Consider the following 19,839-nt stretch of genomic DNA (forward strand, 5'->3'; position numbering starts at 1 on the left):
GGGAATGGGAGGAGGAGGGCGAGGGCCGGCGGGCGGAGCGCGGCCGCGGCGACCCCGACATCGCCAAGTCCCCGCGCGACCCCAACCGGTACCGGTGAGCGCGGGCGGGGGGCTCGCCTGCCCGCCCCGCCCCGCCCCGCTCCCCTCCCCTCCCCTCATGGCCGCGCCTCGCGTCGGTCTTAGCGGCGTGACGTCAGAACGTGACGCCTCGCCAACACTTTCTTCTGACGGGTACTCGCTCCCTGGAGACTCGCAGCGAGTGAGCGACGTAAAATAAATTAAGAAGATGTATTTGCATAGACATTTGCATATTTTGGGCCTCCCGCGTGGTTCTGCGGTGTCGCCAGGCCCTAAATATGAAATTACAGCTTTGGAAGCCCAAAACGACTGTATTTGCTAAAAAAATACAAAACGTACTGTCCACTGAAAGAACTATGCAAATGAGTATGCAAATAAGCCTTATTTATTTTATATGGCTCCCAGTGAGCGAGTGAGAAGTGGGTCAGCCAAGTCGAAGCGTTTCTTTATTTCAAAGCAAACCCCAAAGTGGGTTAAGGCTCCTTGAGAGCGGCTTGGGCTCTGCATCCGTTGCCTGCCTCAAAGCTTATCGCATGTTTTGGCAATCGGGACTCATCGTAGAGATTATATTTTTTATTAGACCCACAAAATGTTTGCAAAAAAAATTCTTTAAATCTTGCAAAATCTTCTGCAGAAATCTTGTGGGTCTAATAAAAGATATCATCTCTACGACGAGTCCCGATTGCCTTTTCCTCCAGACCAATACGACTACGACATGGATACCTCGTATGTTTTGAACGCTTTTACTGGTATCGATGGTGCATTATACAAGTGCTGAATGTGTCGTACAAATGTGATAATTATCGTACACCTGGCAACACTGTGGAGGTGGAACCAGTGGCCTCCAGTATCTCAGGATGCACTGTTCCCAGCCCTTCCCCCACTGGCATCTGTGCTGCTGACTCTGATGGCCAGGGTGGATGGGGAGCCCCTCTGTGTCCCTGCCCCCCATCTGCTGCATGTGAAGCTTGAGGTGTGGGGGTTCCCTAGGTGGGCATCCAGCAGTCCCAGGGCACTGCGTCCATAGTGGGGGCTGGACACAGGGTCTGGCCCCCAGGGTCAGCGGGGCTCCCATGCCTCTTGCTGGCTGCCCCTGGGGTGGTTGGTGCTGGCCTGGGAGTTGTGATGTGTAGCTGGCCTCAGTTGCTTGCCTAGGGTGGCCATCACAGAGGACATTCCGGTTTTCTGCTACTCTGTCCTCTATTGATACAAAAACTGATGCCTTTATGTTCTCTTCAAGAAAAAAGTAGAGGACATAAAGGTATCGGGTTTTGTATCAATAGAGGACAGAGGACAACTGGACTGTCTTCTGATGGCCACCCTATGCTTGCCTTCCTGCCTCTGGATGCTGGAGCCAGGTCCTTTCTTGGCAGGGCAGATTTGGGATCTGCGGCCCTGTGGCGGGATGGGTGTGCTAGCAGGGGGTCTCTGCACCATGGACAAGCCTGGAAATGGCAGACGGCAGGGTTCCTGCCAGACATGCTCCCCTGTGTAGCAATAGGCTGGTGCTGCACGTGCTGGTGTGAAGGGGGTTTTCCCTCCCCAATGTCTCTGCAGCAGTAGGTACCCTGAGGGGACTCCCATGCCTGGAGCCCATTGGCCTGGAGCCTGGTGATTTGCAGCCTTTGCACCCACATCCTCCAAGCCCTGTTGGTTTGGAGTTCAGGCTTGCTTGCCACTCAGTGGTGGTGCAAACCTGGCACTCATTTCCCCCTTGCAGCTGGCTGCTGCCCCCGCCATGGGTGTCTGCTGCGCAGCACAGCAGCCCTGAGCAGGCAGATGGCAGGAGTAGGGAGCTGCGGGGTGGTTTTGCTGCTGTTTGCCTGCTTGGGCTGCTGCACAGTGGAGTCATCTGTGGCCAAGGGTTGTGGTGGCAGCAGCAAGCAGGCAGGCAGATGATGGCACAGCCTGCTGTAACCCCCTCGCCCCTCCCAGAGCAGGGATAGACCCTGTGTGTCCTGGCTTCTAGCCACCCCTGCTTACCAGCTCTTTAGTGGCAAGTCAGAGCTGTGCAGGTTTACAATTGTATCAACTCTTAACATGCTGCATAACATGACATAGAATTAGCATGTGCCAATTGTATTGTGTAAATTGTTTTAATTGTATTAAACCAGTTTATGTGTAATGTCTGTCCCTAGCCTTGAAGAACAGGACCCCACTTGCTGTGTACTGTACAAATACACTTTTAAGCTAGTTTTTGTCTGGAGATGTCATTAAATGGCAAAAATGTACTGGGAAACTGTCTGGTTTTTACCTTTTTGCCTTGTAGAGCTTCAGCATTCAAAGATTGATTCATTTTACTGAAAGATTCAGCATAGTCATGTAATTAATTTCACAGGTATATCAAATTGCAAAATGGCTTGGGTGTGCTGTTGATTTCGGACATAACTAGCTTGGATGGTGTTACTTCTGAGGAGTCTTCAGAAGAGGAAGATGAAACTGATACTGAAAGTGATGATGATGACGACGATGATTCAGGGGCAGAAATTGAAGATGACGAAGAAAGTTATGGTGGTGAGGATGATGACAATGGTGATGATAATGATGAGAAGCTTAATGATTCTGATGACACAGAAATGGAAGAACTAACAGGAAAAGAAGATACAGAGAAAACTGGTATGGAAAAACTGGTATGTACAAGTGTTCTAGAATGAAAACTTGTTACATGGTGAACTGCTGTCTTGGTGCAAAATACACAAATACTGCAGGGAAACAAATTACTGCTCCATTCTTGTGTATCGGATCTGCTTTCACATGTATATGGCTTCCATGGTTAAGTCTGAGAACCCAGGGTTAAATCTGTGTTGCTGCTGATCATGGACTCAATGTTTGCTCTCTATGATTCAAACAGGCATGGCAACAGAATGAAACATCCTGGTCTGTTTCCCTCTTTTGTTCCTGTTGGGCATAGGGTAATACTAATACATAGGTCTCAAGTTATTCCCTATTAGATAAGATATTTTTAGGAGTAACTTCCATTGCTTTTATTGTATTTAATTTGCAGTCTGCAGCTGCTCTTTGTGTTGGTGTGGGCAGTTTCTGTGACCCTGAAGATCTACCTGGGTTGGCACATTTTCTGGAGCACAGTATGTATCATCTGACATTTCAGTCTTTTTCCCCAAAGGAGGAAGTCTGATAGTGTTTTGGATTTATTGTGTTATATAAAACACTCCAGAAAAAGAATACAGGATTATATACCTATTTCAAGTCTTAATTTTTTTAATGGTGTAATTGGTTAAATAAGCCTCAGTGAAAGAGGGAGAGCAAAGCAGACACAGCATATGCACTGCTAATAAAAATTCCTGATTTTATATAATGTATTTCTAAGTTTCTTCAAATCTGGCATGAAAGAACAATTAACATCTAGGTTTAGTGGTTCATTTGAATATATATGTCCATTTAGTCCTCGGAGGCTGTGAACAGTGTCTTTGGCAGGGCAACAGCTGTTAGTGTTATGGAAATATGCATTAGGAGTTAATCTGAGCTCATCACGTATTTGGCTAAATGGTAATTTGTTAGTAATAACCAACACTTTATCCTGAATCCTTATATTTTAACATTACAGACTTAATTCAGATGTTTGAATATTCAGGTGTTATAAGTTGGTACAACTCCTTTGATTTCAAATCTGAATTTGGTCCTCTGATAAATGTATATTAAGCTACATGGATATTTAAATTAACGTGTATAGATTTGTATTTGTGTTCATGATTGGGCATGCTGCTTAAATAAAGGAAAATACTTGTAGCCTCTCTCAACGATTCTTTTTCAAAATTGGTTTTTGTATACTTCCGGCTCTGCTGGTTAGACCTACCCCAATTCTTGCTGATACTACAGACTGTAATCTGTCAATTCTCTCTAAAACCTTCTTCAAGTGTTTTTTAAGTGTTATGCCTTTTTACAGAATCGTTTTTGTGTAAAACACATGGTATTGTTATGTCTTTTAGGTGCTATGTTCAAATTTCAGTCTGTATTTTGCAATTGAATGCAAATGTATAGTATATGTTCTATGTTTTGAGCGGTGTTGGTTATAGCTGTGTTGCTCTAAGTAGGCAGACAAGGTTAAGCTTTTATTCCATCCAGGAGAGCACACAAACACCAGCAGGCTCTCCCTCTGCCAGGGTTGTTGTGCCTGAAAGCTTGTAAAAACCAATTTTTCCAAGCATTTAGTTGGTTTAATAAAAGATATCACATTTACCCAAAGAACTTTGTCTGCCAGTGTACAGTGTAGACACTAATCTTTCAAATTCTGTCAGATATCAAGCCTCCTTTTCTCAAGAAACCAGCCATATAGTTTGTAATGGTTGTAGAATAATGATGAAGAGCTGCTGTAAGGCATTGAATAGTGACTTAATTTATCACCGTGTCTGTATCTTTCTAGCAATGGCACTAGAAACAAACTGATTTTCTGTGCTGCTTCCTGTGCTTTGTCTTGCAGACAGCTATTGAGAGTCTGTGTTTTACTTTAGATGAATTCTTTACTTTCACTGATAGGGCTGAAAGTTATAATTGTTTCCTACCATTTCCCTCAATTCTAGACATGGTGAATTAGATAAGCTGTAGTGTTTGCATGTCTGATTTTTTTTATAGTGATCTGTATAGGAATAGATGGAGAGAAGTAGTTTTGCTTATTTTTAAGTTCAATTAAAAAACATACCTAAACCATTTTGTTTAATTTTTGTGAATGATTTCCTGTTCTAACTTATGTTCTTATGTGAGTCATTATTTAAGGAACCTGTCCCCCACTGCTTTATACCTTGTGGAAGTGAGTATAAAATGCTACCAAATCAAACAGTAATTTACTCACACTTTGCACGTGGAAACATATGTGTAGTTATACAAACATAATTACAAGATGTAGGGCAGAGAAAAATCAGGCTCTCTATATGTAACTGTGCTTTTCTGCAATCAGAATTATTTAGAATATTTCCCCAATTTTGATTACCTTGTTCCAGTGGTATTTATGGGCAGTTTAAAGTATCCAGATGAGAATGGGTTTGACGCCTTTGTGAAGGAACATGGGGGCAGCGACAACGCTTCTACTGACTGTGAACGGACAGTCTTCCACTTTGATATCCAGCAGAAATACTTTAAAGAAGCACTTGATAGGTAATTTGATCCCACCAAATAATGCATTCAGTGATTTAAAATGGAATAACACAATGTGTATCTGCCTGAGGATACTGTATATATGACTTTTAATTGCCTCTTTTCAGCCTGATTGAAGGGAGTCTGCCTGTTGTTGAACTTTCATTTGTCCCTTTACTGCAAAATAGGACAGTATGAATAGAAGAACTCTTTGTTTCCTTGGATGTCTCCTTATTTTTTAGGTATTGGATGGGTCTCACAGTAATGTGTCTTCTCTTGGGATTAATGTGTACTGTGCACCTTCTGTGAGGGGAGAAGAGATCTCTCTGTGTATTTACTTCAGAGAACTTACTGTTTATATTTTGGGATCCCATTCATTTCTCCTATTGTTGCTATTGCTGGTTAATTCCATTTATCTACTACTTGGAGAAGTGCATCCAGGATACCGATCTAACTGGTGTCTCCTTTTTAAATATATGGCCTTTTAGACTGTAATTTTTTGTCTATTTAAAAAAAGCCTGGAATCCTTTGTTACACCCTACCACAGTGTTAGTGCCATTAATATGAGTCAACAACATGTATTATTCAGAGCTCAGAAAAAGGTCTTTCATTTACTCACACCAGGCTATCGACCAAAACCAGCCTCGCTATTGGCTCCACCAATTTGTCTGTGCTCCTGCCATAAGGAATTTAAACCTTCTAAGGTGGGGAAATTTAAATATTTTGACATTGCCATAGACAATAGACATTTTTACCAAAGCCATTAATAGGGTAATTGTGGCAGGGTAGCTTCTATAAAATACCACTGTTGTTACCTCCAGAGTAAGGCAAGTATAGGGTACCTCAAAATCCTAGCCTTAGCTGCCTGGTGGGTATTCCTTGGTTAGAGAAAGGCTAAGGGACATCATCCTGACAGAAACATGCCATTTATTTCTCTCTGAGGCACTGAATATCTGGATTCAGTCTGGTCTTTGGATTTCGTTTCAGTGGTTTAAAGATCTTGGGCAGCCTCCACTCCTCCATACTCTTGCTTAGAAGTACTCATCGTATGCATCAAAGGTCTTGGTGAGATGGTCACAGAACTCCATGCAAGCGGATTCATCTGACACCTGACTAAACCTCTTATGCATATACCATAAACCAGAGGATATATGGTTACCTACTAATAGGGTAGTTGAACCAAAACTTGCATTAAAACACTAATACTATGGAATTATTTTTTCTATGGGAGTTCTGAGCAAATATTTGGGGCAGAATTCAGTCCTCTGTTAGTGGGGACTAGACTGGCTATTTTGAAGGTGCCCTGGGGATGGGGAACAAAGATTTTAAAATAATAAGGCCAAGACTGTGATATGAAGAGAGGCTAAAAAAGTCAAAGCTAGTAAGAAGAAGAATTAATGGTGATGCAGTATAAAATATTGAGTGATTTAAAGGTAAAGAGATACTTCTATTAATTGTTTTCATCCAAGAATATGAGCAGCTAATGAAACTGAGAGAATAAATTAAAAACTGCTATAAAAATTTTGGTGGCCTGCCACAAGATTTTGATGCAGAGTTTAGGACTTTAAGAAGAATTAGGCACAATATATTTATTTAGCTTGTTAATTATTTCACAATAAAAGAGATAATGGAGCAGTCATTCAGCACTTCAGGCATCATTTCTGGTCTCCTTAAAATATATTACAAGAACAGACCAGTTGGTAATTCAGAGATTAACATTTCTCAGAATTACTTGCATATAAAAATGTTTAAGTTCCAGCACTCTTTCCCACCATCCCCACATCTACACAGATTTCTCAGTACTGCAGTGCATGCATAACCTTTGCATACCATTCTTCTTTCATATCATCCATATTCCTGTGGATGAGAGAGAAAAGGTACTGGTAGATGATATACTCATAATTCATGTAAGTATTATCTAATAACATTCTAATGCATGTAACCATTTATGCCTTAAAGCAGAGGTGTCAAACTTCCCTCATACTGTGGTGCTCCTTATGGGCTGGAGCTGGATCCAGCCCAAGGCACAGGGTGGCTGTGGTATATGGTGGCTCCAGCTGCATCTGGCACAGGGTACACAGTGGTGGCAGTGGCTTTGGTATGGAGCAGTGGTGGGGCTGATGGTAGAGGAAGTAGAGCAAGCGTGTAGACCAAGTGCCCTCTTGCTGTGGTGGTGATGATGGGCCGAATGGCCATACAGTGGCTGGGTCTGTATCAGTCTTCACTTGCCCTCCTGCCACTAAGGGCCACGTCCATTATTTCCCAGGTGTGCCAGATCCTGTAGCAGACCAGGCCAGGCCCCCTAGCTATACCACCAACTTCTGGTAGCCTGTCAGTAGCCCTGCAGGCTGGATAAAGCAGCTCTGAGGGCTGTATGTCCAACAACCCTGCTTTAAGGTATAGGGCAATCATTTACTGCCTGAGGTTAGGAGGAAGTTTCCCTTAGTAGCCAGTTGTTTGTTAATTATTTTTTTGTTAGGCCTTCATCTGAAGCATCTAGTACTGACCATTGTTGGAGATGGCACTGTAGTAGATGGATCACTGGTTGTCTGCTCTGGTCTGATTCAGTTCGTGTGATGAAGGTAGATAATCTTTCATCCTTTGGTACCATTTTCTACAAAGTCCAGTTCCACTCCAAAGGGTAGAGGGCCTTGAGCCCTGATTTTCCATGAATATTTAAGAATTGGCTCTGTTCATATTACTTTAAGGGTTTTAGACCTAATAGCAAAATAGTTCAGTGTTGTATAATTTTTTCATACTTCTGCAAATCCTAACTGTGAGAATATTGAATATTGTTATTTATTGCAAGCAGATTTTTTTGTTGAAAATAGTAAATCTCTTATTAACAGGTGATAGGAAAAACAGCTATTCTTCTCACTGTTTTAGGTGGGCACAGTTCTTCATTCATCCATTAATGGTCTGGGATGCAATTGATCGTGAAGTTGAAGCAGTTGACAGTGGTAAGAGTAATATCATTAGCTAAAATCTTTTCTTGAACTCCATAGCATTGCCTGTATTGAAGTTTTTGACTGAAAATACATAGTTAAGATATTCAGCTATTCTGTGCAGCCTGATGCATGGTATTCAATATATTCTTTTTTAACTAAGTCAAAAGTAATTTTAGTCCCTAATTAATTTTTATATCAATGAGATTTTTATCAGTTTCTTGAGCTTCATGAAATAGGCACACATGAGTGATAGTAAAGTTGTGTTATAAATGAAAGCATCTTCAGTGTACCATACCTATTATAAGCAGCATATGAACACCCTGTCACAACCCAAGGGTGTGATTTTGTTTGTGTGCGCTTCGGCACTGCTAAATTATTTCCCGCCACGAGGAGCTTTCTTTGCAGGGTGCATTTCTCAGTTGCAAAGAGAAAACCCTGGTGCAAAGAAGTTCCCGCCACCCGCATGCAAATTTGTGTCCCACTATTGGCCAGTTCTAAATTATTCCCACATGGCGGCTAGTGATTGGCTTGCTAGCCGTATAAGAGGCTTGAGTGGTTTCCGCCCAAGTTGGAGGACTCCACAACTATCAGGAGGAGGAGAACTTCACGTCTTGTGAAGATCTCTAAGCGCTGCGGAGCCTATTGGACCCAGTGTGCACCTTGAGAAGGCTATAGGGGTCTGATCAACCTCTGGCCTCTCCCTGTCGCCGAACGATCCCTCGACGAACCCCTTCCCTGCGCGCAAGTTCCACGGAGCCTAGCAAACTTTGTGTGAGTGTATTCAGAGCTCTTCTCTGAGTTGTTTTCTTCGGTTGACACGACGGGCTCGCGTTTTTAGAGCCTTCAACCGGATTGGGCTAGAGTTCGCGTGGAAGGAACTCTTGTCCGCTTTTCTTCTTTCCTGTCTGTAACTGCAACTCAAGCAAGCTTTCCTGCCTGCACCGCGACCATCTATGGTGTAAGTAAAATAATCTTTAATCAACCGCTAAGCGTCCGTGCCTAATTCTAGTCCGCCTGCCTGCATTCCCCGACCCGCGTGCCAGGGCTGCTGGCCACAGCCCGCTGCGCACCCCTGAGGGCCTCGGACTGCTCCCGGCCCACACACATCCCATAGGAGGACTAAGTTTGTGAGTTTTTGAAGGAGAATAATTAGAGTGGGAAGCAGTGCTGAAAATGAGAAACTTCCTCTCTTCAGAGAAACACCTTTTAGGAATTTCACTAATCAGTTGGAACAAGACAAAATTATTACAAAGAATAAAATAGAATGAGATTGAAAGTGACCTGCAAAAAGGCAAGAACAGACCACTGCACTTTTTGTAACGCTTCAGGATATATAAAATCTGAAATGTGTGGATTTGAGTAAAAGTTTTTAACAACAATGACTTTTATACTTGTGTTTTTTGTGTGGATACATATAATTTGAAATACGGTTCATATTCTTGTAATTTGTTATTGTTAAGTGATAGGAAAACATGAAATGTCCACACTCAAGTTACACTGAAATAATTAGACTGGTGCAACATCATACTTTTAGTTATCAGATGCAAACGCCTAATTCTAAAAGATAATCAAGTGGTTTTGCAAAGGGTTGAGAACTATGACTTTCAATTATAGTTATTGGGAGCTGAGATACCTTACAGTGTTGCAAGATCAGACCCACATATTTTTCTCCCCGTTCCCCATTTTTTACCCCATGTTCTACATCTCAGCAATGACCTGACTATTTTATGTTCCCACCTTGCTCTTTTATACTTTTTGCATAATCGCTGCAAGCAATAAACTACTTCACTGTTGCTTCATGACTTGATGAAAAGTACTACCAGTACTGCCAAATGTACTCTGTGAATTCTCTTTGAACACTGGTGTTAGTTACACTAGGACATTGTCTTAAATCTGAATGGTTTGTGTTAATCCTTTAAATCTAACAGAGTATCAGCTAGCAAAACCCTCTGATGCAAACAGGAGGGAGCTGCTGCTCGGAAGCCTGGCCAAACCTGGGCATCCAATGAGGAAGTTTTTCTGGGGTAAGTTCTGCCTTATTGCTGTAGGACTCCAAAAATTATCAATAATGGAGAAAGTTTTAACCATGGAGAATTCTTCAGTATTACACCAAACTGCCACTTGTTGAAATCTATTAACACAATTCTTCTTTTTTGAGCATAGTTTAATACTTTGGGATAAACGTTTTGACATAAATGTAGGATATTTTCAACTCTAACCTGGCTATTAGTTAATTATTCATTAGACTGCCTCATGCTCGGATTCATGGTAATGTAGTACACTGGTAATTTAGGGTACTATAGGACAGCTGTGGATCACATCATCCCTTGTCTTTTCTATTATAAATCTTGGAAAAATAGGATTTGCTTCTTGGATATAAAAAAAGAACTTGTAGGTTCACAAGGTCTTAGTTTAGAAAGGTCTGGCAATTGGTTCAGCCTTAGATCAGTAATCTGTGAAGACAGGCTTCCCTGCCACTTCATAACCTTTCAAATGAGGGAAAATGGAAAGAGAATTTACCCTCCTTTTCCCACCCCCTATAATCCCATTGCAGCGGTTCTGCACCAAACCCTTTTGTGCTGCTCCATCAATTGCAAATAAAACCAGTTGTATATTTCGTCAACACGAAATTAAAAAAGAACATGCAGGGTCAGTTACTATACCCACTCCTGAATCTTTTCTGATGATGTTTTCTATTCTACGTTCATTTTTTCCTATCTTTATCGTATTTTTTCTCCTCTAGTGTTATGAAAATCCAACACAAACAGGGTTAAGAGTCAAACTTAGCATATGCAAAGTGTTGTCCAACTTGAAAAATAAATACTTTGGGAAAGACATTTTTCTCTGTTCTTCAGAGGACCAATGGTCACAAGCTGACAGAGGGAAAATTTAGGCTGGACTTAAGAAAAAACTTTTTTTCCATAAGAGATACCAGAATCTGGAACACACTCCCAGCAGAGGTGGTGCAGTCGCCATCCTTGGAGGTATTCAAGATGAGGCTGGATAAGCACCCTGTTGGGGTCGTTTGAGCCCAATAACTTATTGCCCATGGCAGGGGACCGGACTTGATGATCTTGCAGGTCCCTTCTGGTCCTTTGATTCTATGATTCGGTATATTTTTAAAGGCTGTTTGTAAAAATGGTAACTAGAAGATTTTGTACAAAAATATTATTCTTAAATTGTCATTTCTTTAACTCTGGATTTTCCAGAAGTTGTGTTGACGCATTTCACCTCAACCTTAGAAGTAGTTAAAACATTTTTCATATGTATATGTTTTATATCTTTCTGTTTACCCCCATGTATTTATGATTTAAACATTTTAAGTTTCATCCTGCATTACCTGCACAACAAAAACTCGTACTGGGCGTAGTAAACTTCTGGTACACAGGGAATTGAAAATTAGGCTCTGTGATCAGAAATGCCGTGGTAATATGAAGCCAGATAACAAGCCACTTTAACATTCACAGGTAATGCAGAGACCCTAAAGCATGAGCCTAAAAATAGGAGTATTGATATCTACACCAGGCTGAAGGACTTTTGGCATCTCTATTACTCTGCACACTATATGAATTTAGTAGTTCAATCTAAAGGTAATATCAGTTATTGTTTGCATCTAGAATATGTATACTGCCTTTAAAGTATGATCTGTTTCTGTTCCAGTTCAGAACTTATTGATTAGATGATAATGACTCTACTAGAGTTATTTGTATGGCTTTTTAAATTTATTTAGAAATGGCAGTATTTAGCTCCTTTTATTTACATTCCTTAGTCTGCACGTCACGTCTGGCAACCACACAGCTGGGAAATTTAGCTCTTTTGAATGCTGTATATTACATTCCAAATAATTTACTGGGTGGGTACCTTGTATCAGACCTTATTACATAGGAGCTCTCTTCTTTGAATGGATATTCGTGATTGCATTGCCTTTTTTAATATTGTTAGAGGATTGCATATAATGAAAGGTCATACATGTAATGCTTAGCACAACGGTCACCAAATTTTGGTTGGGAGCCTCTTGGCAATACCATAATAACAATAATGCATATTGTATTTGGGTACGTAGGGCTTGGGAAGTGATTGCAAAATGCATGATTTTGTGGTAGTAGTTCTGCTTCTGTTGCCCACTGGGAGAAATACGTGGGAACCTGTAAACCATAGAACTGTCAACCTAGTAACCCTGGGACCATCTCTATTAAAAATAGTGTGCCTGTCTGCCTTTCTGCTTGATTTCTGTCATCATTTTAGTTATCACATAGGGATCACTAATGTACCAGGTGGCATGTAAAATTTTGGCACTGACGTTTTCTCAAGTTCATAAACTGTGTAACTAAATAATTATGTAGTGTGTTTCTTTCTTTATAAGGAAGAAGGGAAAATGCAACCCCTTTTGACATTCTGTAGTGTGCTACACTAGTTCAGAACTGCATTAGAGACCACAGTAACTTGGACTAATGACCAACATTTGCAATCTATCTTTATCTTTGTGAAAGCTTACCCCTACATCCTTTAGTAAATTATATTTCCAGTTTTTTTTCTCCTTACCAGAAACCTTGGACACACTGGAGAAGTGGGTGATGGAAATCTTTTCAAAGATTCCAAATAAGTGAGATTTTTTTTCTGATTTTCTTTGTTATCTGGAAGTTTTGAAATTATTGTTCAAATTTGAAAATTTCTGTACAATTATTATTGTTCCTGACTACATTATTGTCACCTGAATTGTCTTTGATGACTAAACAGGGATCATACTTGGCTTTGAGGGTTAAAATTTTCTTTGCAAATAATGTATTGGATAACAGTTCAGCTGCCTTTTGGTATCAGCTCTGATGCTAGATACTGATTGATGTCTGCTACCTCTATACTGACACCTCAGTTGTTGGGAGAATTATATTCTGCTTTTGAAAAATGCTAAATTTTAGGTCTTTGCTTTATATAAACATAATTAGTAGTGAAGTACCAGTGAACCAGTGATTTATGGTGAATATTAGCCATTTTTCTATGGGTCCAATAGGGTTTTCAAACTAACATAATAAAGTTATGTTGTCTGCTTTCTAAAATTGACTTAACTCAGTTTTGAGTCTCAACTAAAACTCAAACTCAGTTTTAGACTCAACTAAAAACTCAACTCAGTTTTATTTTGTATTTCATAAGTATTACATTCTTTGTTACTCTTCGTTCAGAACATAATTATTCAAAAACTACAAGCTAGTGACCAAAAAATGCCTGTTTCCCTGTCTCAGATATCTACTATTTTGCTGTGAGCTTCTCTTGTGAGTTTTATAGCAGTTTAGCCAATATGTGACTGACGCAGCATTTCCTGAAATTGCATATTGAAATTGTTCACCCCTGAGCATAAGATTATGGTTATTTAAAGATAGCAGAAGTGTGCTACATTGATGTCTGTGATAAAAATGCAAGAGGAGAAAATTCTAAGGGTGCTTTCCCAGTCTGCTGAGCCCTCAAATCTGTGTGGATGAGAGAGAGAGAGAGAGAGAGAGAGAAATGAAGACCTTTAAATTGGTTTTATTTGTTCTTAACTTAATTTTTAGTTTCTACTTCCCCTGTAGATTGGTTTTACAGCCAAGTTTGTATTATCCTCTGTTCCACCATCCTTTCCAGAACACAGCGTGCCATATTGCTATATGAAGCTGTGTTATCTGTTTAGTAATAGAATGTGGTAGTGCCCGAACTGGTTGGTAGTACAAAGGTTTAGAATTACCAAACCGTGAAGAGCCCAGGTATTGTAGTGCAAACTCAGTCTTCCTTATCCTACTTTTATGTCAGCAGCAGGTTAAGAAATCATAGCCCAGTTGAGTATTATATCTTCTTGTAACAGCATAATGGCTTCAACTTGCTCGTAAATTCGTTTTGTATTTATTTAAAAGCAAATTGCCATATGCTTCCTTGTCCCCCTTTTTAGTATGTTATTCCATTTTAGTTTCTGCTATAATTTGTTGGTTTAGTCCAGGGCTACCCCGGTGTCCTTCAAGCACAACCATTTTATTCTCTTCTTGGGAAGAAATCAGTCAGACATTTTATTCTACTGACCCATTGCTGTGCACATAAAGCTGGTACAAATCTCTAAAACCATTTCACTCAGGCCTTGCCAAGTAGCAGAGTACAAGAGTCACTTTCTCAACTCCTATGCCTTGTCATTTTGGGAAGGGAAAGGTAGTTGATGTGTTCAGGGTGTTCGTTTCTGATGCACTGGAGAATAGTGAATAGGTCGTATCAAGGGAGGAGAGAGCCTGGGTCCCTGGAGGGGCTCAGATTTTCTGTTGCTTGAGAACTGAGGGCATTGAGCAGCTTGTATTTGTTCCTGTGGCGCCCTGGACTCTGAGCAGTAAAAATTATGCTATTTTTTTTTTTGAAGTGGTTTGCCCAAACCAGGCTTTGGCCATCTGACACAGCCTTTTGACACACCAGAATTTCACAAGCTTTATAGAGGTGAGTGAGCTGTATTCCTATTTACATATTGTTAATTTTTCTGCATTTAATTTAACTTTAATTTACCCTCTTAGCAGTTGCAGAATGGTGGTGAAGTGTGCATTTGGAAGGTATTAAAGATACCTGTATAGATTCTTATTTCTTATAGTTTTAGAATGGTCGATTTTACCATTGTTGAATGTTGTATAGTCCCTCTGCCCTCTCTCTCACATTCTGCCTCAAGCAAGATCTCTTTTCTACCTGCCTGGTTGTTAGGTTTAAAAAGAGAAGAATTCTTTTGCATTTGCAGTTAATATGTTTCTTCTTGTTCAGTTGTTCCAGTCAGAAAAGTTCATTCTTTGGACATTGCGTGGGCACTGCCTCCTCAGCAGAGACATTACAGGTAGGGAGACAGTTCATATCTTTTGATTTCATACTCAGCAGGCATGTCTGCACATGCTATTAATGCACTTTAAGTTTACTGTGCAGTAAAATAAGTCACAGTAAGCTTTCCCTGGAAGCACATCTACACATGCTCCTGTCTGGAGCAGATTTGCTCTGGATGGGATCATTTCAGTGCAGGGCTACTCCTGTCCTGCTTTGCCCCCCTACAGCAGCCAGGGGGAGCTCCAGGCTCCCCCAGATGCCAGCCCCAGGCTGGCAGGGAGCACTGGGATCAGGCCTGGGCTCCGGGGAGTGGGGAGAGCTGCCCCGCCTCCAGGGTAGCTGCTTCCCAGCCCTGTGCCCAAATCAGCAGGGGTGGGGGCTGGGCAACAATCCCCTGCCCCAGGCAGCTGCCTGCCTCCCAGCCCCGAACCCTGATTGGTAGATTGGAGCGGGGACTGAGACACTGTCCCCTGCCCTGGGCAGCTGCCTGTTTCCCAGCCGATCAGAATAGTGTCCCAGCCCCCTGCTGCCTGGGCTATCTACATGTGTTACTGTGCAGTAGCTACTGTGCGGTAAATCTACTACCTGTATCTACAGGTAGTAACCAATTGTGCAATAGACTAATTTACTGTACACATGTAGATGGTGATGCTTTACTGTGCAGTAGATTAGTCAGTTATCTACGGAATTTAAGAAATAACCAAAGCCTACACTCTTTTTAAATGCAGTGAGAAGGAATTAATATTAAAATATTCCAGAAATAAAAATATGTTGTGTTCTTTGATATTGTGGAATAGCAGCAGTAAATAGTTTACAGTTCTAGAAATAATAGGCATAGTAACTTACTGCTCTTTGTTGCATGGGCCATCAACAAAAATATTATTTCTAGGGTCTTGTGCTGGGCACATATGAGCCATCTTTAGATGAATTGTGCTGCTGCTGTGTGCTTTTGTGCTGTTGTTCATATTTTTGCACTTTGCAGCAGAGTTTTGAATTTTTTTTTAGGGTGAAGCCACTTCACTATATATCTTGGCTGGTAGGACATGAAGGCAAAGGCAGTATTCTTTCCTTCCTTAGGAAAAAGTATGTATTTTCTGTATTTGTAAAGAATGAAAGGGGGATATTTTCACTTATTTAGGTAACTGAAAAATGATCCAAAAACGTATGTACATTTTGAAGTTGGTAGCATTGATATGATTTAAGCAATAAGAAATACTCTGCAAATGAACACTTTAGTATAGCCACTACTAAATAAAAGAATCCCAAGTACAAACAAAGCTCTAGAACAACATTTGCAGCACTTTTGCTGGAAATGTGTATTATTTTTTTGAAAATATATTGATTCTTAATTAAAATAATCCAAGAAACTGTATAACCTGGCTTTTTTTAATTACATGGAACTTTGTGAACTAGTAGAAAAAGTGTCATCTTGCAGTCTGATATGTCTAATCTTTTAAAGTCCTTAAAGCAGCTTTTTACTAATCTGGTAAAAATAAGCTTAAACAATGATACTCTAATTATAATTAGACTTCCTAACCTTTTTACTGGAATAAATAAATAATAATTTAAACATTTTTCATTTTTCATTAGGTTTTGGGCTCTTACATTACATGGAGGAAATAGTGAGACAGGATTTGAACAGAACTCCACCTGCTCTATATTCAACATTTCTGTTACTTTGACTGAAGAAGGTTATGAATATTTCTATGAGGTAAATTTTTTGCATCTCGGAAATCTGATTATTTTTGTATGTCCGAATGTCAAAAGAAACTCATTGGCTTGTTTTTCTGTCTGCAGATTGCACATGTTATATTTCAGTATCTGAAAATGCTTCAGAAAAGAGGCCCAGATAAAAGGTAACTTTTGAATCTAGTGATGTGAGCCATGACAACAGTTATCACACTGCAAAAAAAGTAGACAAAGGGATAAGAAAGAACACAGTCTGATAAACTGCCACTTAAGTTCATTTAAATTTCCTAAGCTAAATGCTAAGTAACATTCCTTGGGCTTCTCTGTATGAAAAAGATATATTGGTTAAAAGCTAAGGCACGAATCTAAGCCTATATAGTTACTAGTAAAACTCCCTGTGTGCATTCTTATTTCAGAATAAAAGTGGCTATTTTTGGTTTACCTTTTGTTCTTTTGAAGGGATTTAAACTAAATTGAAAAGGGAATTCTTTTTCTGGAATAAGTGTGTCCATGTGAGGAGAAGATGAAAGTTATCTATGTGGTTTCAGCTGTTCCACCATAACAGATCAAACTGCCCTATATAGGCAGCTGTTAGTGGGAGACAAAAATCAAAGAATTGGACAACTTCAGGTCCAAGAGAATTGCTAGTCTACCTCCATCCCCTCTGTACACTACAGTTTTCCCAGTAGCGAGGTGAAACGTTTCTGAATGCTGTGCTGTGGTTAGAACATGGAACTGGGAATCAAGAGGTCTTGGTCCCTGACTCATCTGCTTACTTGTGTGCCATTGCCTAGTTGTATTGTAGTTTTCCAGCTGAAATAAGGGGGAAAAAATTGTAGAACTAATGACAATTGCTTCACAATTACTACATATTCTGAAATTCCCAGGCAAAAAGTTTGCATATGTGTATCTATAGTATCCCATAATATCCTGACCCCATAAATGCAATAATGATACTGAAGAAACGCTGACTCAAGTATGCACCCTAATATTCTGCCAGAATTGGTATATGATTAGTCTCTTAATACATATAGCAGGGTAATGGTTACATTTTTCCACTTGTAGAATTTGGGAAGAGATTCAGAAGATTGAAGATAACGAATTTCGTTTCCAGGATCAGGTACTGAGTTCTCCTTCAAGTGTTTTTTGTAGGTATAGGCATTAAATTTGTATTTTTTTTAACTCTAAATGGGATCTTCACAGTGAAGTGTGGAACTTGCATGGCTCAAATTCCCTGACTCTGAAAATATTCTAACATAGATGAGAAAATAAGCATTTGTTAAACAGTATGTATTTTTATTCAACATAGAAAAATGTTAGCCTTTATATCACTTGAAGTTGACCCTTAATAACACCAAACTATAATTTGAATTTTTTGCATGTCATGCTTTTGGAAGTTCTTTTATTCTTTCCTCATGTTTTCTTGTCCCTCCTTAAGGTCATCCTTCCTTATCATCCAATTTAGATTGTGACATCCTTTTGTTAGGAACCTTTTTTCATTCACCAGTTAAGTGCTGTGAATAGTCATGGTGCTGTATAAATAATAATGGTGATTAGTGTGACTATTACAGAATTCTAGGGTGTGTGGGGACAAAATGGGGGCCCTAAATTGAAGAAGTGGGTTTTAAAAAACACCACTTTAATTTAGGGCTGATTAAATCCCCATGTCATGCACACCTGCCTCCTGCTGACTTACCTGCCTCTCCAGTGGGGAGGGAAGGGCGAGCTGCTGGCGGGTGGAGCAGTCCCTGGGCTGCGAGGGGGAGGGCTGGTGCTTTCCTCCATGGCAGCAGCAGCACCCCCCCGGCAGCACCCGCCCACAGGCACCCAGTTCTGGTTGTCCCGGGTGGCACCGCAGCCACAGAGGGAAGCACTGGGCCCCTGCACAGCTGAGGCAGGCAGGCTCCGAGGGGGGACGGGGGGGAAATAAAAAAGATCAGGTTTGACGCTTTTTTTGGGTAGAGCCTGCTTTCCCAGGCTGCTGCCAGGCTGTCTGCAGGGCTTCCTGTAGAGCTGTGGAGCTGCATGGAGCCCAGTTCTTCGTTCTGCGAATGTAGGGGCAACACGCTAAAACTCCTCAAAGGAGTTTTAGTTTGCTGCGCCCCAAATCATTTAAGGCACATTACGCTGCCGAATTTCCTACCGCGGCTAGAATTAATACGCAATACACTGCCAGGGTGAGCAAACACTGACACCATTAAAGTGCTGCAAAAGCATTTAGCCCGGTTTAAAGTGTCATGCACAAGCGCCTCTCGTTTCGTCTACACATGGCCCTAGATAGAGGGATAGTCAGCCTCATATGTGGCTCACTGCACCCCAGCATGGTGTTTGCCTTGTAGTTCATGTAGTTCAATTAGGAGCCTTTTAGCTTGATGTGGATAAAACCATAATGTTAGTCAGGATAAACTGGTTATTTTCTTTGTTTGGAAGTATCGGCTCTTCTCATTTCTTTGCAGCCAGCCCCAACTAGTTGGGCAGAAAGGATGTTTTCCTTGGACATTTGCTTCAGATTTTCATTTTAGGGATAGGATGCTCCTTGTAGTGTGGCAGGGCTGGAGAGAAGGGAGCGCGTTTGAGATCCACCAGTAAGGATTTTCTTAAGAACTACATTTAGGTTCAGTAGCCAAAACCAAACCTCAGTGATGTAGCCCACAAACGCTTTTAGTCATCTGAAGAATGAAATGCAGCTTTACTCCTTTTACAGACTGATACAGTTGATTTTGTTGAAAGTCTTTGTGAAAATATGCAGCACTTTCATAAGGAGGACTTTTTGATAGGAAATAACCTTCTCTTGGACTATAAACCTGAAGTAAGTAGCCTCATACTGAAGTGTGTGCTTGAGATGAAAAAGTTGTGGGAAGAGGTGGGGGGGTGTGCTTACTGAAAGCCTGCTGTCCACCAGTGGGGAGTGGGGAACCTCACTGCAACATATTGGAGACTTCCAGGGCTGGAGCACTCCCTCATAGCCCATCTATCTTGCCTTCGTGCCCAGGGTCAGTGGATCAGAGCTGCAGTCTAGTGGAAACATTCTGGGTTGCATTATGGTAACCAACAGCCTGCTGCCCACTGTAGGTGGAGGGCAAGGAGAGATGCAGCACCCCAGGGGCTCCTGGAACTGTTTCATGCTCACTAACCCCAACTGTCCCCTATGGGGATAGGGTGTATGTAGGGAGCAGAGCTTCAACTCTTCCCAAACTCGTGGGGCAGTAATGCTCTTCCTGAAAAC

At 41.0% G+C, this 19,839-nt stretch overlaps 1 protein-coding gene across 1 annotated transcript in view; it reads left to right on the forward strand.

Annotated features, from left to right (window-relative positions):
• LOC102378462 (nardilysin-like) overlaps positions 1 to 19,839 on the forward strand; it is a 54,074-nt gene that overhangs the window by 248 nt on the left and 33,987 nt on the right. Inside the window, exons 2-16 of the mRNA XM_025206669.1 lie at positions 7 to 94; positions 2,417 to 2,708; positions 3,083 to 3,164; positions 5,034 to 5,187; positions 8,053 to 8,126; positions 10,043 to 10,138; positions 11,582 to 11,704; positions 12,660 to 12,717; positions 14,485 to 14,558; positions 14,871 to 14,940; positions 15,930 to 16,007; positions 16,515 to 16,635; positions 16,722 to 16,780; positions 17,679 to 17,733; positions 19,318 to 19,422. Coding sequence (XP_025062454.1) covers positions 7 to 94; positions 2,417 to 2,708; positions 3,083 to 3,164; positions 5,034 to 5,187; positions 8,053 to 8,126; positions 10,043 to 10,138; positions 11,582 to 11,704; positions 12,660 to 12,717; positions 14,485 to 14,558; positions 14,871 to 14,940; positions 15,930 to 16,007; positions 16,515 to 16,635; positions 16,722 to 16,780; positions 17,679 to 17,733; positions 19,318 to 19,422 — 1,529 coding nt within the window. The remainder of the gene's footprint in view (positions 1 to 6; positions 95 to 2,416; positions 2,709 to 3,082; positions 3,165 to 5,033; positions 5,188 to 8,052; positions 8,127 to 10,042; positions 10,139 to 11,581; positions 11,705 to 12,659; positions 12,718 to 14,484; positions 14,559 to 14,870; positions 14,941 to 15,929; positions 16,008 to 16,514; positions 16,636 to 16,721; positions 16,781 to 17,678; positions 17,734 to 19,317; positions 19,423 to 19,839) is intronic.

The sequence above is a fragment of the Alligator sinensis genome, unplaced genomic scaffold (genome assembly GCF_000455745.1).
Source record: "Alligator sinensis unplaced genomic scaffold, ASM45574v1 scaffold172_1, whole genome shotgun sequence".
In the NCBI taxonomy this organism is placed as follows: domain Eukaryota; kingdom Metazoa; phylum Chordata; order Crocodylia; family Alligatoridae; genus Alligator; species Alligator sinensis.